Genomic DNA, 26,691 nt, shown 5'->3' on the forward strand with positions numbered 1-26,691 from the left:
TATGGAATAGCTCTGACGTTAAAACATTGCTCAAAATCAGTAACCATGATCCATCTCGGCCTCCTCCCAAGATCCCCACCATCACAGAAGCCAGTTTTCGGCCAATTCGATTCACTCCACGTGATATCAAGAAATGGCTAAATGCACTGGATACAGCAAAGGCTATGGGCCACGACGACATTCCGGCTGTAGTACTGAAGACTTGAGCTCCAGAACTAGCTGCGCCTCTAGCCAAGCTGTTCAAGCTACAACATTGGTATCTACCCGACAATGTGAAAAATTGCCCAGGTATGTCCTGTCCACAAAAAGCAGGACAAATCCAATCTGGTCAATTACCGCCCCCTCAGTCTAATCTCAATCAGCAAAGTGATGGAAGGTGTCGTCGTCAGTGCTATCAAGCGACACTTACTCACCAATAACCTGCTCACCAATGCTCAGTTTGGGTTCCGCCAGGACCACTTGGCTCCAGACCTCATTACAGCCTTGGTCCAAACATGGACAAAAGAGCTGAATTTCAGAGGTGAAGTAAGAGCGACTGCCCTCGACATCAAGGCAGCATTTGACCGAGTATGGCACCAGGGAGTCCTAGTAAAATTAAAGTCAATGGGAATCAGGGGGAAAACTCTCCAGTGGCCGGAGTCATATCTAGCACAAAGGAAGATGATAGTGGTTATTGGAGGCCAATCATCTCAGCCCCAGGACATTGCTGCAGGAGTTCCTCAGGGCAGTGTCTTAGGCCCAACCATCTTCAGCTGCTTCATCAATGACCTTCCCTCCATCTTAAGCTCAGAATTGAGGATGTTCGCTGATGATTGCAGTGTTCAGTTCCATTCGCAACTCCTCAGGTAATGAAGCAGCCTGTGCCCGCATGCAGCAAGACCTGGACAACATCTAAGCTTGGGCTGAAAGGTGGCAAGTAACATTCACGCCACACAAGTGCCAGGCAATGACCATCTCTAACAAGAGAGAATCTAACCACCTCCTCTTGACACTCAATGGTATTACCATCACCGAATCCCCTACTATCAACATCCTGGGGGTCACCATTGACCAGAAACTTAAATGGACCAGCCACATAAATATTGTGGCTACAAGGGCAGGTCAGAGACTGGCAACTCTGTGGTGAGTGACTCACCTCCTGACTCCCCAAAGCCTTTCCACCATCTACAAGGCACAAGTCAGGAGTGTGATAAATTATTCTCCACTTGCCTGGATGAGTGCAGCTCCAACAACACTCAAGAAGCTTGACACCATCCAGGACAAAGCAGCCTGCCTGATTGGCACCCCATCCACCACTTAAACATTCACTCCCTCCACCACCGGCACACTGTGGCTGTATGGTGTACCATCTACAAGATGCACTACAGCAACTCACCAAGGCTTCTTCGACAGCACCTCCCAAACCCTTGACCTCTATCACCTAGAAGGACAAGAGCAGCAGGCACATGGGAACACCACCACCTGCACATTCCCCTCCAAGTCATACACCATCCTGACTTGGAAATATATCGCCGTTCCTTCATCGTCGCTGGGTCAAAATCCTGGAACTCCCTTCCTAACAGCACTGTGGGAGAACCTTCACTATACGGACTGCAGCGGTTCAAGAAGGCGGCTCACCACCACCTTCTCAAGGGCAATTAGGGATAGGCAATAAATGCTGGCCTTGCCAGCGACGCCCACACCCCATGAATGAATAATAAAAAAAAATTGACAGTTTATACTCTGATTTTATTACTTTTACTTTAAAGTTCATAGCTTGTGAAAGAAAATCCTCTGCCAAGTATTCAGACCAAAGGCTGCCATGCTGTGAAGAATAACTCAGCGAGGTTTGATTAAAGCTACCAATACTTTTCACACCAACAGCTTTAACTAAAACTTCAAAGGAGCACTACTGCACAAGTGTGGAATTTTCCATTTCCAACATCAGCATCTGAGCCTGCCAATTTAACGCTGCACTGGAGACTGGGTTCAGGTTAACAAGCATATTTGGCTAGAAACCATCAAAGATAGAAAATTTTAGGGCATGTTTCTTGTTCCCAGTCCTGAGTTGGCAAGATGCTTTGAGCTTTGTGCTCACGCAAATCGCAAATGCTCCCACTGATGGATCTTCTGAAGTCAACTTCCCAGCCTGAATTGAATCTACAGCCAGGCTCTCATAGATTTATAGTGTGGGGGGAGGGGGAGACAGGGAAGTGCTATACAGCTAAGAAGGAGGCAAAGATAATGCTATTTGTTGAAAAATGATTATATGCGTGTTGCAAACAGTTTCCTCTCAATCTCTTAACCTTGACTGAGGCCACATGCAAAGCACTCAGATAACCTTACAGCAATTTCCCAGCTTCACGTGCATACCCAGACTGCAGGAGGACAAGCTTTCAAACTGCAACTTAAAACTGGAACTATTGTCACATTAGCATCAGGAAAGATGAACTCATAGAGCAAGCTTCCAACAAAACCTAACCTCATGATTCACGCTTAATTAGTCACACACACTGGAATGAAGGATGAGGACTTCAGTGTCACTTCCAGCATTTCAACACCACTCCTCTACTTGCGGAAAAAGGCAGTGCAGCACAGGAGGGAATAAACCACACCACATGACTTTAAGCTCTTGGGTTCCTTTGCAGATTGTGAACCAGAGGTCTCCCTTAAAGAAAGGGCTAGTACCTTTTGCTGTTATTCTTTCTCCACTCACACCAAACGCAGCGTACAACAAAAAAAGAATTTGAATTTATACAACGTCGTTAACATAGAAAACACCTCAATATATTTCACAAAGGGTGGGGAAAAAAACAGATGCCGAGGCACTTTGCAAGAGTTAGGAGGTGACTGAAAGCTCGGTCAAACAGATGGGTTATAAAGCTGGAGAGATGAGGAAGGGTCCAAGGAAGTAATTCTAGAGAGTAGGGCTAAGGCAGCTCAAGGATTTGGTACCACTGATAAGACAAATGGTGTGCAGTTGAAGCAATGAAGGGTGCACGAGGCGATGTAAGGTTGGAAGAGGTTACAAAGACAAGGTGGGGGCTAAGGCCATGAAGAGATTTAAAGACAAGGATGAGGATTTTTAATTCAATGCATTGGGGTACAGGGAGCCAGTGTAGGTCAGCAAAGACATGATTTATGGGCAAGTGGGAGAACAGGATAGGATACGGGCAGCTGAGCTTTGAACAAGTTGGTATTATGGTGGAGGATAGGAGGCAGGCAAGGGGAACGAACATTGGTGAAATTGACACTACATGACTAGTCATGTAAGCTCAGTTTGCACAGGGATCTTACAGCCAGCATTCCAGTATATATTCCTTGTCTGTTTTTATAGGCCACCATTAAGAACCAACCCAACCTGCCATGCAAATGGAATAAGCTAGCACATTGTCACACCTGCTCCACTCACGGCAAGCACCAGCACTGAGTGATACACAGGGCACAAGTGAGTAGAAGCATGGTGGAGGAGAAAAAAACCTGCTGCCTGGAGGATCAGCTCACTTCCTTCCTTAGCTGCTGAGCTCTGGTATTGGGACCTCATGGATCTTGCATTTTATGCAGTTATCTGAAAGTGAAAACAACTGGAATGTGTATTGGTGAAGGAGTTAACTATCCTCATCTGTGCAGCTGTGCATGACTGCTTGATTTAACAATAGTCCATTATGGAGTGTGTAGCATGTATGGGAATTTTTTAAACATCATTTCCAATGTTTTTACTACTAGCATTAAAGTTTAAATGGTAGTCAAGTGCTGGTTGGTGAAGCTCTATGCATTTGTTCAAGAACTGTTTTCCCTAATCAGAGAGTGACACGAGAACTGGCAGTAGAACATACGAATTAAGAGCAGGAGTAGGCCATTCAGCCCATCGAGCCTGCTCTGCCATTTGATAAGATCATGGCTGATCTGATTGCGACCTCAACCCTACTTTCCCGTCTACCTACTATAACCTTTGACTCCCTTGTTAATCAGGAATCCATCTAACTCAGCCTTAAAAATATTCAATGACCCTGCTTCCACCGCTCTCTGGGGAAGGGAATTCCACAGTCTCACGACTCTCAGAGAAAAAATTTCTCCTCATCTCCATCTTAAATGGGAGACCCCTTATTTTTAAACTGTGGCCCCTAGTTCTAGTCTCTCCCACAAGGAGAAACATTCTCCCAGCAACTACCCCTTCTAGTCCCCTCAGGATCTTATATGTTTCAATAAGATCACCTCTCATTCTTCTAAACTCCAGTGTATACAGGCCCAACGTGTCCAACCTTTCCTCATAAGATAACCCCCTCATCCCAGGAATCAGTCAAGTGAACCTTCTCTGAACCGCCTCCAAAGCAATTATGTCCTTTCTTAAATAAGGAGACCAAGACTGCACACAGTATTCTAGATGTGGCCTCACCAATGCCCTGTACAACCGTAGCAAAACATCTCTACTTTAATATTCCATTCCCCTTGCAATAAATGACATTCTATTTGCCTTCCTAATCACTTGCTGTACGTGCATACTAACATTTTTTTGGGTCTTGGGTCTGCTGACCACACAACACTCTGTACAAGAACTGCTGCAAGACCAGTAGTTAATATTCCCTACAGTTTCAATAAACAACCATAGTATGCAGTCCATTAGTTTGCCAAGCATTGCACTTGACTAGGTTTCATGATGTAATGCATTTTTTTTTACTCTTTATCAAAATATTAGCTGAATTATCAATTGAAAGCAAGAATATTTGTAAGGATACATGATTCAGCAATCATACTGTAGAATGTTATGACAAAATTTTACCTGGCATGGGGCAGCCCAAAATCTCCACTCTCATACAAATGTTACCATCCAGATACCAGCTCCGAGGGTTTATTCTTATGTAGCGAGCAACCACTGGAGTGGGGAACTCATTGAGCACAGGAATCTCTTTCTCTTGGTTCCCTTCAAATATCTGAAAAATAAAGATCCAATGAATAACTATATATACAGTACAATGAAACAAGTTTTAATATTTTCAAAGTCTATAATAGACTTGTGTTTCAAACCACAAGATAAATGCAGATGAGGGGAGGTCATTCCCTCCATGTAATGGTCTTTTTTTTAATACTAAAACAGTATGCAGCCAAAAGCAATTGTAAAGAGGACTTACGTTTCATGAATTTGATCCAGGTGGCTGAGTGCTGATGGGCTAGTCAAAGCTTTCTCACAGTCCTAAGCATTCTCCAACATCCCAGGCTCAGCAAATGATGGACAGTTTTGTATTTCTTCACCAGATGCTTAATGGTAAACTGTTGCTAAAAAGATCTTCCTTTCTTAGAGCAGCATTTTTGTCCAAAGCACTTCAAAAGTGCTTGATTCCAGATAGTGACTATATGAAGTCACCAGTAACCATAACCATTGGTGGCTTGATCCCACAGAAAGAGATAATAACTATGGATAGATACACCCGTGTTATTGTCTCCTCCATTAAGAAAGGCTTACAAGTGTTGAGACCTGTGGTTCAAATTTTTAGTTAAAATCTATGTTGACACTAGACTGCGCAATTAATGTCTGTGATGATAATTGTTCAATAAGGATGTTCAAAATGGTATGCCTCAGACCAAGCTGACCAGTTTGGTTCTAGCAGTTAGTTTGAACTAACGGACATTTGGTACAAATGTTCAGTTTGACCTTTTTCTTCTGGAGTGGAGAAGAGGGGAAAAATCAGACACAGACCTCTTTTTTTATAAAGTATTTATAGGACTGATAGTACCAAAATAATTAAAGCTATTACAGTTACGTAAGGTGCTTTTATATTACAGCAGTGCAGCCAATGATAGATACACAGTTTCTCCCTGCATCACCTGCACATTATCTATATTTTCTAACAGAACTCCTGCACATTAAGGGCCAAGAATTGAACATATTGGGCTCGATTTTAAAAGGGCAGCGGGATGGCAGCGCGGGCATGGGCGCGCGGCAAACCCGAATAATAAAAACTTACCGTTCCCCACGCGATCGCGACTTAATTGGTGGCCATTAATCTTGTTTCCGGGTTTGCCGTCCGAAAGCTGCGCAGTGGGCGGACTGGGCACCCGAATGACAGGCTGTCAACTGGAGCATCTAGATTTAAAGGACCATTGCTCTAATGGCTGGAGCAAAGAGCAAGAAGACCCAATGGAGCAGCACAGGGGCAAGGCTGCTCTAAAATTCAGTGATGCTGGCCGAGGTGAGGAGGAGGAGGGAACTGTTTTACCCAGCCAACAGGAAGAAGTGCCCTGCCTCTGCCACCAAGAAGGCCTGGCTCGAGGTGGCAGAGGAGGTCACCAGCAGGAGCAACATATCCCGCACTTGGGTCCAGTGCAGGAAGTGTTTCAATGACCTAACTAGGTCAGCAAAAGTGAGTACACTTACTGATTCTCCTGCATTCCATGATGCACATCAACCCCCCACCCCCACCACCAAACTTATTCTGCACTGCCAAGACAACTCCATCACATCACTCCTCACACCCACTTAAGGATCATCCTCAACTTACCTTCACTTCCTGAACACTCCCCATTTGTGACCCCACCACTACCACTCACCCCAATCCTGATCCAATGTGATGTCTCTGTCTGATACTCACCCTCTGATGCACCTCTTTCACAGTCAACCTCACCCAAAGCAAGGCATTCATCAGCTGACCACATCACCATCACTCACTCACGCGTCTGTACTTTCTCCACTTCTAGGAGGAGAGAGCGCAAAATGCACGCGAGAGGGCGAGGACTGGAGGGGGCCACAACAAATAGTGGTCCTCACAGAGGCGGAGGAGGCGGCCCTGGAGATCAGCTGCACCCTCGAGTGCCTGTCCCTTAGGGATGGTGAGACTGGCACCCCACAAAGGTCTGGTGACACAACTTTAACATTCATCACACACATGAATTGATGTTAACAATGATTGGCATGTTGAACACTCATCGCAACATGACACATCTGTGATGATGCTTAATATTGCTTTCTGTTCTCTTCCGGATCCTTCAACAACCACAGTGACAGGAGAAGGCGATTCCTCAGAGCAGCTCCCGGCCTTTGAGGGCACACCGTCACATCTCAGTGAGCCATCCACCAGCGCAGATACTCACACCTCGGTGGGTCCTAGTAGTCAGTTAATTGGGTTGGCACCTGGTGAGTCACCACACACAAGTAATCACAAGCAGACACTAATGGCAGGGGCAGCTGTGGAGAGTCCGCATTCGTGGGCGCACTCCTCTCCAGGCTCTGCTCAGCTGGATGCAGATGTTGAACTCCGGGGGCCATCCTTTAAAAGGAGAACGATCGAAGGACAGCAGCACATTTGCGAAGTACAGGAACAGGTGCCATGCACACTCTCCACAATAGCGCAGAGGAAGAATCCAATTCCTGCATTAGTGGAATGGTGGCACAGGTACGAGTGGGAATCTCCACGATAGTGTCGCAGGAACATGAGGAACTGTCTGAAATAGTGTCGCAGGTAACTGCTGAAATGTCAGATAGTATCGCAGGTAAGTGCAGGAATGTCTGAGATGGAGAGAATGGCAGCCTCCATTGAGCTTCAAGCATAGCTCACAAATGAGTCCATTCAGGCCCTGACAACGGCCGTTTGGAGTCAGGGTGAACAACATTCTGCTGCCTTATCAGGCAGACAGAAACTTTACAACTGGGCTTCCAAGGCATCATACATGTCCTCCAAACTGTTCTCCAGCAGAATGGTAGGAATGATGTGGGCCTGGTCCAGGAGAGGGATGATGGTGAAAGGGGACACCACTCAAAGCATTCTTATGTCTCACTCATTGCCCCCCTCTCAATCAGTACCCGCAATACTGCCTCCTCTCCAGGTGGCCGAGTCTGCCCCTCGGAGGGGCCCTCACGGGCTCCAAAACCCAGAGGGCGTAGACCGAAAACATCTAAGCAGTCCAGCCAAGGACGTGAGCAACCTGCCACTACCTCTGCTGCAGCCAGACGGGATGCACCACGTAGAAGTAGTAGGAAGAGAAAGCCTAGGGATTTGTGATCAGGAAGGGTATGCACAAGGGTGTCTGACAGACTGTCATGTTTTTCATTTATATTTGGTTTTTGTTAGTCACATTAAATGTTATCATTCTCACCACTACTGCCATGTCTTGCCCATTCTTGATCGCCTTTTGTGATAGCGCCCTTTCATGTGCTTCATCATAAACGGCGACACTTGATGCCACCTAGTGGGTGACTTTACAGTGGGTGTATGTGTAGTTGCAGGACTGTTTTGTGCAGTGAGTTGGGGGGGGTGGGGGTTGTGGGGCACCGTGTTGGCGCTGCTCTTTCCAGGTGGTCTAAGGACTGGACTCTTCTCACTTTCAGATCTTATGAGAACCGTTCACATATGAGTGACTCCCTGGTCTCACGAGCAGCTAGGTGAGCTGCTGCTCTGCCCATGGGTTCATCCTCCTCCTCCTCAATGTGGATGGCAAATGTGGATGGTGGATGAGGCCTCATCAATCGGTACCCCTCTTTGTTGCACCATGTTGTGCAGGACACAACACACTAATATAATGCGACCCACTCTCGCTGGTGTGTATTGAAGCGCTCCCCTGGAACGATCGAGGCACCGAAATTGCATCTTGAGCAGCCCTATCGCAAGTTCAATTACAGACCCGGTGGCGATGTAGTTGTCCTATCAACGCTGCTGCTCACTGATGGGGTTCCTCAGAAGTGTCATCAGCCATGTGTGCAGGGTTATCCCTTGTCCCCGAGGAGCCAGCCCGTAAGGGTGCATGGAAGAGGCCCGGGATGTTGGATTTCCTCAGAATGAACGAATCATGGCAGCTGCCAGGAAATCTGGCGCACACGTGAAGAAATCGTTTGCGATGGTCACAAACGAGCTGAATGTTGATGGAGTGATACCCCTTTCTGTTGATGATCAGTCCTGGCTCGTGTGGAGGTGCTCCGATTGCTACATGCGTGCAATCGATTGCACCCTGTACACGTGGGAAGCCAGCCAAAGAGTGGAATCCCACTGCCCGCTCCGTCTGGCTGAGGTTGTCCATGGGGAAGTTGACTCATTGCGAGGCCCTGCGAAACAAACAGTCAGTGAACTGCCTAATGCACTTGTGTGCAGATGACTGAGAGACCCCGGCAATGTAACCGGTGGTACCCTGGAATGATCCGGAGATGAAGAAGTTGAGGGCAGTGGTCACTTTAACAGCGACGGGTAATGAGATGCCGCCAGGCCCAGCTGGGAGCAGCTCGGCGTGAAGGAGGCTGTAGATGTCTGCGACCACCTGGCGATTCACTCTCAGCCTCCGTATGCGCTGCTCCTCAGAGAGGTCCAGGAAGCTGAGCCTCAGTCTGCAGACCCTCTAAAGAGGATAGTGCCTCCTGTGACGTTGCTCCCTCTGTTGTTCCCCTCTGTGCTCTTAGTGCTGTGCCAGAGGCACTTGTTGTGGAGCTCCAAGTGGCAGAAGTACACGTCGTGCCTGGCGAGGATGGTGATGTTCCTCGTCCTCAGATGTACTGGTGAATGCAGCCATTGGACCCCCCCATCCTGATGGTGTCAGTTTGAGGAGGTCTGAAAAGTTGGACAATTCTGAGTGGAAACCAAGAATTTTCAGTCTAAACACAAAGATCTCCCAGCCAAAAGTTTGTCTGAGAGAACTGAGTGCCCTGCTGCAATAACTCACCTTTTATCCCCATCTGTCAACCAGGCATTTAAATAACCAAATGGCTGCCGGCTGAAACCAGACGACTTCCCAATGACATGTTTCACACAGCACGGAAAACACATTGAGGCAGTGTTGAAGTCGCTTGCCTTCATTGTAAATTACATTTATTCATTTTTAAACTACTTCAACTAGGCGACTTAGTGCTTTAAATATCATCCCGCCGGCTTTAATTGCCAGTGGGACTTCTGGGTTTGGGAACGGCGCGCGCACCCAGATGGCTCTGGGTCGTGCGCATTCTTTGGCGTCTTGGAGCTGGGATTTCTGCCAGCTCCTCAAAAAGCCGATTTTCATTGCCCCCTCGCCCCCAATACACCCGGACTTTTCTTTTAAAATTGAGCCCATAGTATTGCTAAAAAGATTTTTTTTTAAATAATAAGGCACTGTATCCAGTGGGAATGCACTTTATCTAACAGTGGTAGTTGTAACTATTCTTGCCAGCTCTCTTCCCAAGATGAAAAGTGAAGTAATACCAAGTGAGGGAAGCCACATCAGCATGTAATTTACTCACAGATTTTATTTTTACCACTCTGAAGAAAGTAAGAAGAGGGCATCAGTGGTTTTTGTGTTATGCACCTGACAAGTACACCTTTTTTTAATAAAATAAAATGTCACAGAAGGAAACGCCACTTCACTTTCTACAAAATCCGAAAGCGACTATTGAAGAATGCTGGCAAAATCCTGAGCGGAGAAATTCGATGAGCAAAATGGGCACCTAAGCATCCATTATGGTGGCAGGGCCGCACGCTCAGCATGCGTGGAAGTGCGCCACCATATTGGTAAAGGCAGAAAAAGAGGCCCCGACCTGAAACAGGTATTTGCATATGCAAATGGGGGAGGGGGGGCGTAACGCCTGTTTGATGCTCAATGCAAAATTGGGCTCTACAGAACCCAGCCGGCACCAGGCCTGAATGTGCATGAGTGCTCCTCTCAGCTCCACCGCAGTGCTGAAGACCATTCCAGTATTGGTTCGGCCCCCTCCCAAGTGAAAAGTGGCTCTGAATGCAAACTGGCCCAAATTCAGTTCCTTGTTTCACACTTATGCTTTGAATGTGTTAACCATCTCTGCCATCCATTATTTTAGTTAGGGACCATATAAAATCATTACAAATATCAAGGAGCTCACCATATCATCTGATCCATTTTTGACAGTGACCCAGCTGTGGCTGTCATTGCTCAACAGAACGCAGTACGACGTCACCCAGTCACTCCTACAATAAGAAAAGACCTGGTGAATATGATTTTGTCTCAGGCTTCCCGATATTTCCACTTTTGTCTTTCTTTCCTTGAAAAATAATTCATTTAATTTAGAGGGAAAATGGCTTTTCATAAGTATATCTGAGGCAACAATGTCCCAACAAAAATGAAGATATTCAGACTATGTTAACCTGCAGCACTGGGTTAAACGTGTTATATAAATGCAAGTAGTTGTTGTGTGCAGAGTTGGGGAAATGCCTGTGCTTCCAGAATAAACACTGCATTAAAAGACACACTTGCTGCATTTGAAAAATTATTTTGCTAAAAAGTTGCACAGAAATTGTGCACATTTAACACATTTGTATGAAATCCGTTTTTATTTTATCAGGGGTATTATTTAATCATTAACTGTTAAACGTTGATACACTGCTATGGCACAGTATGATTTCAAGACCATGATGAGCAGGCGTTGCTGACAGTGGTATTATACAACACAAGCAAACGTACTTTGAATATAATTCAAATGCATTTTGCTAGATATGTCAGAACTCCTAATATACCATTATAATTAATTATGATTTAAGCCTCCAGCTTCCTGACACAGCACTGTTATCTTCTTAAAGGAATAGTTAAGAATGGAGGTTGAAACAGGATCCACTTGTAATGTTACTGAGTTTGGTAAGTCTTCTATATCTCTAATTTCCACTGTGGTGCTACAAAAGACTATCCAATATACACTACAAATTGCAACTATAATGGATATTGTCATTAAACCCACTTTAACTGAAATATATCCCACTCAAAGTAGATGTTCAGTCATGTTCTTTGCAAAAACATCTGATACCACTTCTTGGTGGAGATGCAATTGCAAAGAAATCATCACATCATCCAAGAATTATTTTGAGCCCATTATTTCAAGTAAGGCTGAGTTAAAGGTGGTGCCTATCGCAGTCAAGATCGGCATGCAGCACACCTGGGAGTGATTTTTAGCAGCAAAGAGAGAGCTGTACGCAGACAGATCAGTAATACGAGTGCTACATCCCTGCAAGCTCTCAAGACTTTCCAAAAATGCCATTAATGAGACAACAACTTTAAAGTTTAATCATGGGGATGTAAGGATATACATTATTAAAGGAATAAAGAAACTAAACCAGAAAACGTTTGTGCTTATGATTTAATCTGCACACAACTAATGTGTTTGTGGTTCCAACAGCTCCAATCATGGCCATATCTCTGACTAAGGATCACTGTCAGCTTGTAAATTGATAACACGGAGGTTCAATCAGTTGCTGTACTTTTCATTTAGTGGTATCCTTGTACTGTCAACTGCCTTTAAAATATGGACCATAATCTTCTGGTAGAATTAATGTTTGTCATTTCCTGTGAAATAAGACATTACCTTAAGAGCTGCAATGAAACATGTCCACTGTTAGCGATGAGAGGCCACAGCCATTACTATTTTCAAATCATGACTCAAATCATATTTATCTTAACACCTTACACATAACCCAACCCCCCCATTACACATTTATCTGTCAGTACCCCTCTGATGTTTTGCCTGCACCAGCAGCTTGCCCCAATTATTCAGATGAGGCGCAAGGACCAATTTCTAGCGATCTTTAGGTCCCTTGGATCGAAAGTGGGCCCAGACTAATTTCTACCACTATGTGTCGGGGATTAAAGGGGAAGAATGCCTCTGTGGATTGCTGAGGAGATGAAGAGTGCTCTGTGAACAGGGAGGTTTTGATGGAAATAGTGCCTCTGCGGAATGTAGGAGGTGGTTGGAGGGGACTAGTATCTCTTTTAGACAGGGAGGAGAAGGGAAGGATTCCTAAGTAGGGGGAAGAGTGAATCAAGAGAAGGGATGGTCTGGTTAAATGTAGATAAACACAAATGTCATTTATTTTTCCTTTGGCAATAAATGGACTCGCCGGATTGAGGACTCCCAATATCGAGCCACCCCAGCCAGCAGAAAGGTAAGTGTGGGGTGGGGGGATCCCAATCGCAGAGGGAGAGGGGTTTCCCACAGTGGCTCAGATTATTTTTGTGGGGCCCTCCTGCTCCTCGTAGCCCCATGAAAATAATATCAAATGTACTTGGGCTGGGCGTCTTCTCCTCGATCACCCGTGGAACTGATCGAAGTGTGCTTGGTGCAAGCTCCGACCATTTCCAAAATGCCAATCAAATTCCTAGGACCCAAATTTGCGTCCTACTGCCCGGAATAGGCAGGCGCTTTGGGCACCCAGAGAGAGGCTCCTTTCAAAATAGCAGCGGGAGTATCGCAGGGTTTAACGGGGTGGTAAGGCTAACAACCCTATTTTGAGGCCAGTCACCGTCCTGTTAACGCCAGGCAGTACAAGTTAAAATCAACCCCCATGATTGGTATGTAGCCTTTATTCATCAAAGCAAGGCTGCCTTATTTAAGTAAGCACATAAGGAAATCATTCTGTGGTTGTGCTCCAATATATTTAAAATAAAAACACCAGGAATATTGGGGGCAAATGCCAGGAAATGTATTAAGCAGGAGAAACTTCTCAGGACCCGAGGGCTCAAGCAGCCATCTTGCTTGAGTATACGATGTAAACCCTCCAATGCAAATTACTTTCTAATTGAAGTTAATGAGTAATGAATTGCAATGCTAAGGAGACTGTTACACTTCTGTAACCCCTATAGGGAATTTTTAGAATTGAAATGTTGTTGGCTCTCAGTTAAATGCTGAACCGTGCACAATCCCCTCAGGAACAATATTCTACCAATAGATGTAAAGGTCTACTGCAGACCTGTGAAGTCAGACAGAGAGGCTGTGTAAACTATCCACTTTTCCTAGGACTTTAAACTAAGATATAAAGCATAGGAACATAGGAACAGGAGTACGCCATTCAGCCCCTCGAGGCTGCTCCACCATTTGATAAGATCATGGCTGATCTGTGATCCAATGCCATATAACAGATTTGGCCCATATCCCTTAATACCTTTGGTTGCCAAAAAGCTATCTATCTCAGATTTAAATTTAGCAATTGAGCTAGTATCAATTGCCGTGTGCAGAAGAGAGTTCCAAACTTCTACCACCCTTTGTGTGCAGAAATGTTTTCTAATCTCACTCCTGAAAGGTCTGGCTCTAATTTTTAGACTGTGCCCCCTACTCCTAGAATCCCCAACCAACAGGAATAGTTTCTCTCTATCCACCCTATCTGTTCCCCTTAATATCTTATAAACTTCGATCAGATCACCCCTTAACCTGCGAAACTCCAGAGAATACAACCCCAATTTGTGTAATCTCTCCTCGTAACTTAACCCTTGAAGTCCGGGTATCATTCTAGTAAACCTACGCTGCACTCCCTCCAAGGCCAATATGTCCTTCTGAAGGTGCAGTGCCCAGAACTGCTCACAGTACTCCAGGTGCAGTCTAACCAGGGTTTTGTATAGCTGCAGCATAACTTCTGCCCCCTTCTACTCTAGTCCTCGAGATATAAAGGCCAGCATTCCATTTGCCTTATTGATTATTTTTTGCACCTGTTCATGACACTTCAATGATCTATGTACCTGAACCCCTAAGTCCCTTTGGACATCCACTGTTTTTAACATTTTACCATTTAGAAAGTACCCTGTTCTATCCTTTTTTGATCCAAAGTGGATGACCTCACATTTGTCTACATTGAATTCCATTTGCCACAGTTTTGCCCATTCACCTAATCTATCAATATCCCTTTGTAATTTTATGTTTTCATCTACACCGCTTACAATGCCACCAATCTTTGTGTCATCGGCAAACTTAGATATGAGACTTTCTATGCCTTCATCTAAGTCGTTAATAAATATTGGGAATAATTGAGGCCCCAAGACAGATCCCTGTGGGACACCACTAGTCACATCCTGCCAATGTGAGTACCTTCCCATTATCCCTACTCTCTGTCGCCTTTCGCTCAGCCAACTTCCTAACCAAGTCCGTACTTTTCCCTCGATTCCATGGGCTTCTATCTTAGCTAACAGTCTCTTATGTGGGACTTTATCAAATGCCTTCTGGAAGTCCATATAAATAACATCCATTGACATTCTCCTGTCCACTACTTTAGTCACCTCTTCAAAAAATTCAATCAGGTTTGTCAGGCACGACCTACCTTTCATAAATCCATGCTGGCTCTCTCTGATTAACTGAAAATTCTCAAAGTGTTCAGTCACCCTATCCTTAATTATAGACTCCAGCATTTTCCCCACAACAGATGTTAGGCTAACTGTTCTATAATTTCCTGGTTTCCCTCTCTCTGCTTTCTTAAAAAGCAGAGTGACATGTGCAATTTTCCAATCTAGAGGGACAGTTCCTGAATCTAGAGAACTTTGAAAGATTATAGTTAGGGCATCTACAATGTGCTCACCTACTTCCTTTAAAACCCTGGGATGGAAACCATCTGGTCCTGGGAATTTGTCACTCTTTAGTACTATTATTTTCTTCATTACTGTTGTTTTACTTATGTTAATTTTATTGAGTCCCTGTCCCGATTCAATATTAGTTTTCATGGGATTTCCGTTTTTAAGGGGCCAACACTGCTCCTGACCACCCTCTTTTTCCTAATATAACTATAAAAGTTCTTCGTATTGGTTTTGATATCCCTTGCGAGTTTCTTTTCATACTCTCTTTTCGTAGCTCTTACTATCCGTTTTATGACCCTTTGTTGATCTTTGTATCTTTCCCATTCGCCAGGATCTGTGCCATTTTTTGCCTTTTTGTATGCCCTTTCCTTATGTCTTATACTGACCCTTACCTCTTTAGTTGTCCATGGCTTTTTTTTTTGGCAAGTAGAGTTCTTGCCCCTCAGGGGTATAAACCGATTCTGTATCACGTTAAATGTGTCTTTAAACATTTCCCACTGATCATCAGTCGTTTTACCCATTAACAGATTTGCCCAGTTTACTGTGAACAGTCTCTGTCTCATCCCATTGAAGTCGGCCTTACCCAAGTCTAGAATCTCAGCAGCTGATTCACTTTTTTCCCTTTCAAACATTACATTGAACTTGATCATGTTATGATCGTTACTGGATAGATGTTCACGCACAGTTAAGCCGTTAACTAAATCTAGTATGGCTTGCCCCCTTGTTGCCTCTAGGACATACTGCTGTAGAAAACTATCCCGGACACGCTCAAGAAATTCACTACCTTTCTGACAGTTGCTAGTCTGCTTTTCCCAATCTATGTGGAGGTTAAAATCCCCCATTAAGACCATTATGCCTTTGTTACACGCTTGTCTAATCTCTGCATTTATACAATCTAGCTCTTATACAATCTAGCACTTCAGAGCTGCTGCCAGGGGTCCTGTACACAACTCCCACTATAGTCTTATCCTTTCCTATTTCTCAATTCAACCCATAAGGTCTCTGTTGGCTGCTTACCCCACGTTATATCCTCCTTTATCATTGAAGTGATTTCATCTCTAATCACTAAGGCTACTCCTCCCCCTCTTCAATTTTCCCTATCTCTCCTGTAGACCTTATAACCAGATATATTTAGTTCCCAATCCTGACCATCCTGCAGCCATGTCTCAGTAATAGTTATCATGTCATACCCTCCAATTTGAATTTGAACCTGTAGTTCATTTAATTTATTCTTTATACTCCGTGCATTTGTATAGAACTCTTAGTTGGGCCACACACTCTAGCCTGACCTTCAGCTTTGATGCTGGGTTAATCACTTTACGCCTTCTAGTTTTCACTTTATCTGTCGTGCCTAAAGTACACTTTCTTTCCGCTGCTCTACGCTTTTCCCTTTCACTTGTTCTTGAACAACTGTTTGTACTATTTGTATTGTAAATTTCCCCTGGGTCTTCCCCTCTCTTGCTGCTCTCAACTTTACTCCCTTCTGACTCCCCGCTCAGGTTCCCATCCCCCTACCACTAGTTTAAACCTTCCCCATCAACACTAGCAAACACCCCCGCAAGGACATTGGTCCCGGTCCTGCTCGGGTGTAACCTGTCACGCTTGTACAGGTCCCACCTTCCCCAGAACCAGTCCCAATGTCCCAGGAATCTAAATCCCTCCATTGTCCACCATCCCTGCAGCCACGCATTCATCCGGTCTATTCTCCTGTTCCTATACTCACTAGCACGTGGCACTGGTAGTAATCCTGAGATCTCTACCTTTGAGGTCCTGCTTTTTAATTTATCTCCTTACTCCTTAAATTCACCTTGCAGGACCTCGTCCCTTTTTTTTAAACCTACGTCGTTGGTACCGATATGGACCACGACTACTGGCTGTTCACCCCCCCTCCAGAATGCCCTGCAGCCGCTCCATGACACCCTAGCTCCAGGGAGGCAACATACCATCCTGGAGTCACGTTTGCGGCTGCAGAAACGCCTATCTGTTCCCCTTACAATTGAATCCCCTATCACAATAGCCCTTCCACTCTTCTTCCTCCCCTCCTGTGCAGCAGAGCCACCCGTAGGGTCACGAACATGGCTCTTGCTGCTTTCCCCTGATAAGCCATCTCCCCCAACAGTATCCAAAGCGGTATATCTGTTTGAGAGTGAGCTGGCCCCAGGGGACTCCTGCTCTACCTGCCTCGTCCTTTTACTCTGCCTAGCGGTCACCCATTTCCTTTCTGCCTGCGTAATCTTTACCTGCGGTGTGACCACCTCACTGAACGTGCTATCCACGATAGTCTCAGCATCACGGATGCTCCACAGCGAATCCACCCGCAGCTCCAGCTCCGAAATGCAGTTAGCCAGTCAGTAGCTGCAGCTGGACACACTTCCTGCACACATGGTCGCCAGGGACACTGGTAGTGTCCATGACTTCCCACATAGTGCAGGAGGAGCATATCACGGGTGCGAGCTCTGCTGCCATGACTTGCCTTAGGTTTACACTGCGTTCACCTCTCAGACTCTCCTCCCGCTCTCGGTCTCTCCTTTTATACTGTGCTCACCTCTCAAGCTAAAGGACACTGTATTGAAATAAGCAACATGAGAAAAAATTTAAATTAAATAAAATAATAAAACAAGAAATTTTATTTTACACCTCCTGCAGTGCGCCATAAACAGCTCCTGGACTCACGGGCCCTCTACAACTGTTTCTGAACCTACACATTAGTTTGCCAAAGCTCCAAACTGACTCCACCCTGTCTATAAATCAACTTAATCCCATCACAGGACCTCTGACTTTAACTCTGGACTCTCTCATATTGTCTCCTCTGTTTTAAACCAGGGCATAGCTATCCTAATCTTTGCCATGTCTATGCAACCTGAATTCCCACTGTGTCCATCCGTGTGCGCATTTTGGCTTCCGCTCCGGACCTGAGCCCATTATTTCTATCTTTTTTGCTCTTCTCTTGACCCCGCTTGGGGCCTTCTCTCCTGTCTCCTCCCTTTCCTATCACCCAATAAGCCTATACTTTCCACCACCTGCCCCGCCCAAACCACCATGGTGGTGGCATGGCCCTTATCACCAAATCACACTTTGGTCTCTACCCCTACTTCTCTGGCACTTTCTCTTCCTTTGAGCACCTAATTTGTTCCACCCCTCTCACCTCTCCTTTAAATTCTTCGTTCTCAACCTCCTCCCAAAGTCCCACCCCAAGCTTCTCACCAAGATATCCTTATTCCTTTCCTCTCAGCATCCGCACTGACAGATTCCCCCATCCTTGGTGATTTCAATCTCCATCACAACTCACCTTGCCCACTCTCTTTTGATTTCATTGCCTTCCCTTAACCTCTCCCTCCATATAAACTCTTCTACTTCTATTCATGGCCACACCAGCAACCTTGCCATCTTCCGTGGCCTCTCTACGCCCATCGTCTTGATCACAGACAAGGCTCTCTCTGATCACTTCCTTGTATCCTTCACCATTCATATCCCCCCACCCCTTCCAATACCACATCCTTCTACACCATTCCTGGAAAAAACTCCCCCACAAGCCACTTACAACTACACTTTCAATCTTTCATCTGTCTAGCCTTTGGCCTTCCATTCATCACAATACATCTGCAGCTGTCGATCGGCTCAATCACTCCCTCACCTCTGCATTTAAAGGCCTTGTTCCCAGTAAAATCCTGGTCATTCTTCCTGGTACAGCCTCATTATTTGCTCCCTCAAGTCCAAGGGGCGCAGACTTGAACGTATATGATGTACAACTGGTTGAGCCATCCATCAACAGATCTGACTGGACCACATCAAGCACTATCGGGCCTTGCTCTCCTCTGCCAAAACCGTTAATTACTGCAGAATCATCTTCGAATGCAAAGATAACCCTGGCTTCTCTTTGCCACTACAAACTGTCTCCTTAACCCTGTTCCTCACCCACTCCGCCCTCACCTCTAAAAAGTGTGAGCAGCTTATGGACTTCTTTGTCACTAAGATTGAGACCATCCAATGGAAAGGGAAATGGGGAAGAGATGTTTAACGGGTGGCCGAGCTGATAAGATGCGATTTACACTAAAGTCAAATTGTCCATGAGACCCACCTCCCACTCTTTCAACCCCATTCCTAAATAAACTACTAATCACCCAACTTCCCTTCCTGGCCTCCATGCTTGCTGACATTGTAAATGGTTCCCTCTCCTCAGGAACTGTCCTTTTCCCTTCAAAACTGTCATCATCACCCCCTCCTCAAAATCCCAACCTTTGTCCTTGCATACTACCACCCCATCTCCAACCTCCCTTTCATCTCCAAAGTCCTTGAACATGTTGTTGCCTCCCAAGTCTGTGCTTATCTTTCCTATAACTCCATTTTTTAACTTCTCCAATCAGATTTCTTACACTGCCAAAGCACTGAAACGGTCCTAATCAAACTCACAAATGACATCTTCTGTGACTGTGACCATGGGACCCTATCCCACCCCTTCGTTCTTTACCTCTGTGCAGCCTTTGGCATATTTGGCCACACCATCCTCCTCCAACATCTCTCCTCCGTTGTTCAACTGAGTGGGACTGCCATTGCTTGGTTTGACGCTTACCTATCCAATCATAGCCAAAATATTTCCAGCAATGGCTTCTCATCCTCCCCCTGTACCATTACCTCTGGAGTCCCTCAAGGATTTATCCTTGGCCCCCTCTATTCCTTATCTACAGTCTGCCCCTCAGTGACATTATCCGAAGGCATGGCATCAGGTTTCACATGTACACTGACATAATCCAGCTCTACCTCACCACCACCTCTCTTGACCGCTCCACTGCCTCTGTGTTGTCAGACCACTTGTCCGACATGAGCTCCAGTTAAACAATAGGAAGGCCATTGTCTTCAGCCCCCGTCCCACAAAGGTCAGCCACAGAAGCCGACTGTTCGCAACCTCGACATCCTAGTTGACCCCGAGTGGAGCTTCCGACCCCAAATCTTCTTCATCACAAAGACTACCTACTTTCACCTCCATAGCTTCGCCCATTTCCACCCATGCCTTAGCTCACCTACTGCAGAAAACCCTCATCCATGCCTTTATGAGCTTGACTACTCCAAAGCTCTCCTGGCCAGCCTCCCACCTCCACCTTCCATAAATCTCTGCTCATCCAAAACTCAGTTGTCCGTATCCTAGCCCGCACCAAATCCCATTCACCTATCACCCCTTTGCTTGCTGACCCACATTAACACCCATTCACCCAATGCCTCAAATTTAAAATTCTCATCCTCATGTTCAAATCTCTTCATGGCTTCACCCCTCCTTATCTCTGTAACTTCCTCCAGCTCTACAACTGAGAACTCTACGTTTGTGCAACTCTGGTCTATTGTGCATCTTCCACTCTCTTCGCCCCACCATTGGCGACAGTGTCTTCAGCCATCCCGACCCTAAGCTCTGGAATTCCCTCCCTAAACCTCTCTGCCTTTCCACCTCTCTCTCCTCCTTTAAGATCCTCCTTAAAACTATTGCTTTTAGTCCCCCTTTTTAATATCTCTTTTGGCTCAGTATCAATTATGTCTGGTTACGCTTCTATGAAGTGCCGTGGGATGTTTTTCAACATTAAAGGCGCTATATAAATGCAATACAATGTTGTTGTTGTATTATAACAGCATCTACCAAAGTGCTCTTAGAAACTACAAGAAACCTTTAGACATTGATAGAATGGTGTTTTTAAACCAACATAAAATGTGATTTAAATAATCGTATTTGACCTGAAATAGTACCTATTACTAATAATGCAGGTAAAGTGCATCTCTGATGGAGCAAAAAAGTGTTTTAGGAATAATCTGAATAATACAGATAGAGACAGTGTGCTACAGTCTGACAATATCTGAAGTGACTGCAGGGCAGACAGCATCTAGAATTTTTTTTTCTTAGCATTCTCAAGCCAGCCTCCACCAAGTAAGGCTGTTCTTTTAATGCTTTTTGAAATATTGAAGGGGCAATTGTCTTCACTGTAATCACTGTAGTTAAACTTTTTAAAGACATTTGGAGTACTACTGATGAGATTCTTCAGAGAATAAGGTTAAGAAGCAGGCCTCCATTGCAACACCTGAAAAACAACAAGTTTACTCGTACCTTCCGACACAGTCTGCATTATTTAGCCTCTGAGATTACACTAACCATAGGGGTTTTACACAATTATTTTAATTTCTTACATGACCTTCTGTGAATGCACTATTTAATGAACTGTTTTTCCTTCATCCACCCACTGCAGAAAGTTACATGCTAAACAATTAGTATTCCCTTCACTGACAGTATCAGTAGAGACTGAGGGATGGGTTTTTATCCTGAGCGGGTTTCACATGGCCTGCTGTCAGAAATTTCTGTCTCGGGTTATCCTAACTCCCAGGTCTCATCGACATGCCACCAGTCAGCTGCCTGCCCAAAAGGGGTGGAAAACGGCAGCTGGCCAGCTGGCGGGACAGGGAGTTTGGACGGTCCAGAGGCTGCTTGCTAGCACTAAGAGAAGGCTTATCACTCCTGCTCCTCCTGGCGCCATAACGGAAAGTTTTACACATTCCTTGCACGGCCCTCTTCTGTCACCAAGTGCAGACCACCTTCAGCCAACTTCCCTGCTTAGGCCCCGGTTAAATTACCATTGGGGTCCTATTGACGTCATTGACCCCGATTAACGTTATTGCATGAGGCTCTTGCCTGATTTTTACTTGAAAGGCAAAATTACTGTGGAGTAAATTTCTGTCTTCACCGCCTGGGTGGTAATCAGGGGGGCAGATCGCCCGCCCTTGATAGAACCATTGAAATGAATGGAATGAAGATCAGGCAGGTTCTCTAAAAGGTGTGCAATCATTCCCCAGATTAATGTCCAGGCAGTGAAGACAAAAATCTACCCCTGCCTTTCTAAAATGCTGAAAAATGAATCAGAAAGTGGAAAAAGAAATCTAAATTGAGTAGGGGGGGGAAGTAATACCTCCAGATCCCACCCCCCCCCCCACTCCCACCCTGCCCCTAGGAAATAAATCAGTGCTCGCAACTCCGCTAAGAAATGTCTAATTCTGGAATTTCAAAAATGCACCTTTGTGTGCGTTCGTTTTTCACTGTAATACAAATGATGGAATATTGTATATGTCTGCAGTTTATGTTATGACAAGCCTCATCCCACTGCACTGCATATGTTTTCACAAGTCATGGGCAAGGTCTTTGAGTTTCAGCTTTCACAAAAAAGTGGCACATTGCGAAGAGATGACCGAAACACTGGCAAAGATCCCGGAATCCCAAGTAATTAAAATAGAAGTTAACTTATTCAGTCATTATAAAGCTGTGTTGCTGATCATGGGACTATATGCAGGGCATTTTTTGAGGTGCTGGTTGTTTGAGTTGCCAGTTTTGTTTTTGATACCTTTCAAAGTTTTGCTAGTTTTCTAGGATGGCATGTGTATTATTAGCAAATATACAAAATGTACAATTTTTTAAAAAAGATAAATGAAGGAAGAACTGATCATGTAACACCAAGCTTGGGTTCTAAAAGCCTGAATATATTTGATGGTAGGAAAGACTGAAGGATGTAAGGAGTTCCACAGTTCAAAGGAAGGAGAAGAATTAGTTGAAAGTAAGAAACTGTGAGATGAGTTCTGCTTTCAAATAGGTGCAGACATAAGGCAGGAAGAATGTGTGGGATTGTGTATTTGGAAGGTTGAAATGGAGAGTGAGAGGTTAGAGGTGAGACGTGAGACAAGCCTTTTCTCGTATCCTGTCCAAAGACCCGCGAGAGGTCTAGAAAAGCTACCCCAGATATTGAGCAATGTACTGAGGGTGGAAACCCCTTAAAACAGACTCTGCTGAGTATTTTAAATAATACAGGTTTTGCCAGGCCGTTGCTGGGGAAACCCTTTATAGAAATTCTCCTGACCCTCCCCTTTACGAACCAACTCTGAGCCCTGATCTGACCCAACACTGAGTTCTGAAGACTCCACAGCATCGCAAAAGCTGCAATCCAACCTAACGTTAAGTCCCAAGAATCTTGTTACAGTCACATTCCCGGCTTTTGCCAGGAACCCGCTTAAGTTTGTCAGTGCTTTTAAAATCAATTATTTTCAAAAATAATGAGATTTATTATCTAGGATCCAGTGCAAGTGTGGTGCCTCAGTGGGTAAGGTCAACAATGTACCACATGACACACTTTGAATGACCAATCTTAGTCATGTTACCAACCATAGGCCAAAGGGTTCCTAATACACAGGAAGAAAAAGAAAAAAGTAATGCCACCTAAAGCTCCTTACTTCCTAGCTGCCAGTTTGAGAACAGTTTGAAGACTGGGCACAGGTCTCCCATCTACCCTCCCAGCAATGGATGGTGAAAAAAACATTTCAAGATTCTTACTTTTAAATTAAAAAAGGGTCATTTTGGTTGGTATTAGCCAGGGAAGTACCATGAGAGCTAAAGGGAAATTTAGAATTCTCATCCTTGTTTTCAAATCCCTCCCTATCTCTGTAACCTCCTCCAGCCCTACAACCCTCCAAATCTCTATGCTCCTCCAATTCTGGCCTCTTGCAATCCCCAATTTGCTTCGCCCCACCATTGGTGGCCGTGCCTTCAGCTGCCTAGGCCCTAGGCTCTGGAATTCCTTCCCTAAACTTCTCTACCTCTCTCTCCTCCTTTAAGACGCCACTTAAAACCTACCTCTTTGCCCAAGCTTTTGGTCACTTGTCCTAATATCTCCTAATGTGGCTCAGTGTCAAATTTTGTTTGATAAGGCTCTGGTGAAGCGCCTTGGGGCGATTTACTAAGTTAAAGCCGCTATATAAATGCAAGTTGTTGTTGCTATTGTTGAATGTATCATTTTAGCTATAAATTGTCGCAGTATTCTTCTGTTAAAAAAGTTCCAACAGTTGGACTAGGTCAGTGGATTATTCATTGCACTGAAAGACATGAAAATAAAGCATTCTGACATGGGAAAGTGCCACACAGATCACTCCAAATCTCCTTTCTATGATAGCAGGCGAGAATGTGATGCAAGACAACTAAATGCCCAGAGCTGACAGGCAGTTATGAGCAACCAAAATGCCAGTGATATTATCAATCGTTTTCACTGCAACACCTCCTAACCTTAAGGGTGCACAATCCTTCACCCATTCTGTCAAGATCAACCAACTAATTAATAAGGCTAAGAAGCACCATCTAGAATTTATTGGTGTCACTGAGGTGAGACCAATAGGCCAGGAACATGTTATTGACTGTGGTTAGAAATTCATCTCTTGTGGAATGATGGATCTCTCACAACAGGAATCAATCTACTACTGAGTAAGTTGCTTAGAAGCCGCAGCTCTTATTAAAGTACATAGGTGGCCAGGCTAACTCAACCTCTTTTTAGAAGAATCATGCCAACCTCTCAAAATTAGCAGTTTACGGCAGTGACTTTCAATTTCAATGAACGAACTTTCATGGATAGTGAGCCCGTGATCTTCTGATTCGCTCTGCGAGATTCCCACAGCCAGCTCATATTCCTAACATTACTCACCGGGTGTCCACTGGTAACGTGGCGGGGGTGATATTCAAGTAGAGCCCAAAACAGGCAAGAAGTTGGCGGAGGAGCTGCTCTGCCTGCCCATTCTCTTTAATGACCTCTGGTTAGGCCGCTCAACGTCTGGTACAAATCAGAACGCTCTGCACTTGTGTACCTGAAAATTGTAATTGGGGCCCTTCAACCAACCTAGGTTGTACATACTTAAACATCCTCCCGCCTGTTTCAGGCAGGTAAGCTGCTCGCCCATTTACAGGCCCATCTAAAAATTGCAGCAGGTGAGCCTGGGTCATCATTGGGACGGCCGAGGTGTCCCACCCCAATTTTCAATTGCTTGCCACCCATTTTTCAGGTGAGAAACGGGTAACCAGCAGTTAGAAATTGCCCCCCCAGTCAGTCTTGCTTTAGTACAATATGACATTAGAAATCATGATGTGTAAGACTGATAACAATTTAGAGAAAATCAAGCAGACTTCCAATCAACAAATAAGACGGCTGGGAAATTAGGCACCGATCGATTTTGTCAGATCCCTGCTGGATTTATTCAATGTTGGAATACCCAGGCAGCTCTTTTAGTAAAGTGCTCTCTCACAGAAGGTACAAAAGCTTCAACTTATCCAAATTAGAATTAAAGCACAAATTCCCATTGTTTCTGCTGGAACGCACAATGCACATGCCCCGTCAGTATATAATGTTTGTGAAAAGTTCTGGCCTTTCAGGAAATAGCTTCTTAAAAGGGGACTAAAGTATTTTTGGTTGCTGCAACAAAAATTGGTAAAATGATTATTGCATTTAGTGATCCTGTCACAGGGGGCAAATGGTACTTACGCTTTCCCCTACTGAATGGATACTCTGTGTGTGTTTCTGCAATAGTTACTTCCCTTCCAATACATTCTCTATCTCTACCTCAATGTCCACAGTAGTTAGTCGGATGTATTCAAAACAATGGAGTAGAATTTACACTGGGGTTCTCTCGATCACCTGCCATAACTTTGGTGGAAACCCCCAGCAAATGGCCTAAATGGTTGTTTATGCAATTTCTGATGATCTCCTGCTGAAGTTACAGTTGGATATCAGGAGAATAAAGTGGAAATTCTACCCAAATAGTTTTTATGTAATACCAAATTGATTTAATTGAGTTGGCCATACTTCAATTATCAAATAAACACTGTTAGAAAATAGGCATTTTCTCAAAAAAACCCAAGGTCCTGATATTCCACGGGGATTTTCCCAGTCTCCGAGATCAGCAAAACCCCTAGAGAAATGACCGAATGGCCCTGCCGGATATCAGGGCCCAAATGTCACACAATCACTTTGGAGGTCACTTTCGGAGGTTTTGCTACTGGCAGGGTGCCTCAACAGATATGAATGCAGGTCAGAGACGGGGCTATAACAATATAGCTCCAATTCCCTGATCATGCTCACTGCTACCGAGGCTCACAAAATTATCCCTTTTCCCCAACTATAAACATTGTGCCCTAAATTTACATTCTCCGTGTAAAGAAATTCCTCATAAATTCTTTTTTTGTTCTGTTTGCGGCTATCCTATACTTATGTCCCCTTGTTCTGGAAAAGGAGGGAGTGAAGGATAGATCCTTAGGTTCCTTGGCAGACTCCAAAGGTGACAATGTGGGTGTGGGAATAGAAGGTATTGCTGGAGATGTCCTGGCTGCGCTCAGGCAGATAGGAGTTGAACCAGAAGGAAAGTTCAATGAAGCTGGACAGTGGACACCACCAGCAGGTCACATGTAGTATGACCACTAACACAGCAGAATATATCCCATATAAAAAAAAACTGCAAAATGCAGGAAATTTGAAATAAAAACTGAAAATGTTGGAAATATAATAGGAAGTCTGTCAGCACCCAAAGCAAGAAACAGACCAATACCAAACTACAGACTATCCCACCAGAACCGTGTTCTGACAAAGGGTATATGGCTACAACCATCAACCTGACTCCCCTCCAGTCAGATGTCAAGGG

General features: G+C 44.8%; 1 protein-coding gene across 1 annotated transcript in view; it reads right to left on the reverse strand.

The window, feature by feature from the left end:
* The window catches only part of cpxm2 (carboxypeptidase X (M14 family), member 2), a 147,675-nt gene that overhangs the window by 62,968 nt on the left and 58,016 nt on the right, over window positions 1–26,691 (reverse strand). The window contains exons 5-6 of the mRNA XM_068002317.1: window positions 10,784–10,868; window positions 4,760–4,910 (exon numbers count right to left, since the gene is read on the reverse strand). Of these exons, the coding sequence (XP_067858418.1) occupies window positions 4,760–4,910; window positions 10,784–10,868 (236 nt within the window). The remainder of the gene's footprint in view (window positions 1–4,759; window positions 4,911–10,783; window positions 10,869–26,691) is intronic.

The sequence above is a fragment of the Heptranchias perlo genome, chromosome 21 (genome assembly GCF_035084215.1).
Source record: "Heptranchias perlo isolate sHepPer1 chromosome 21, sHepPer1.hap1, whole genome shotgun sequence".
NCBI lineage: Eukaryota > Metazoa > Chordata > Chondrichthyes > Hexanchiformes > Hexanchidae > Heptranchias > Heptranchias perlo.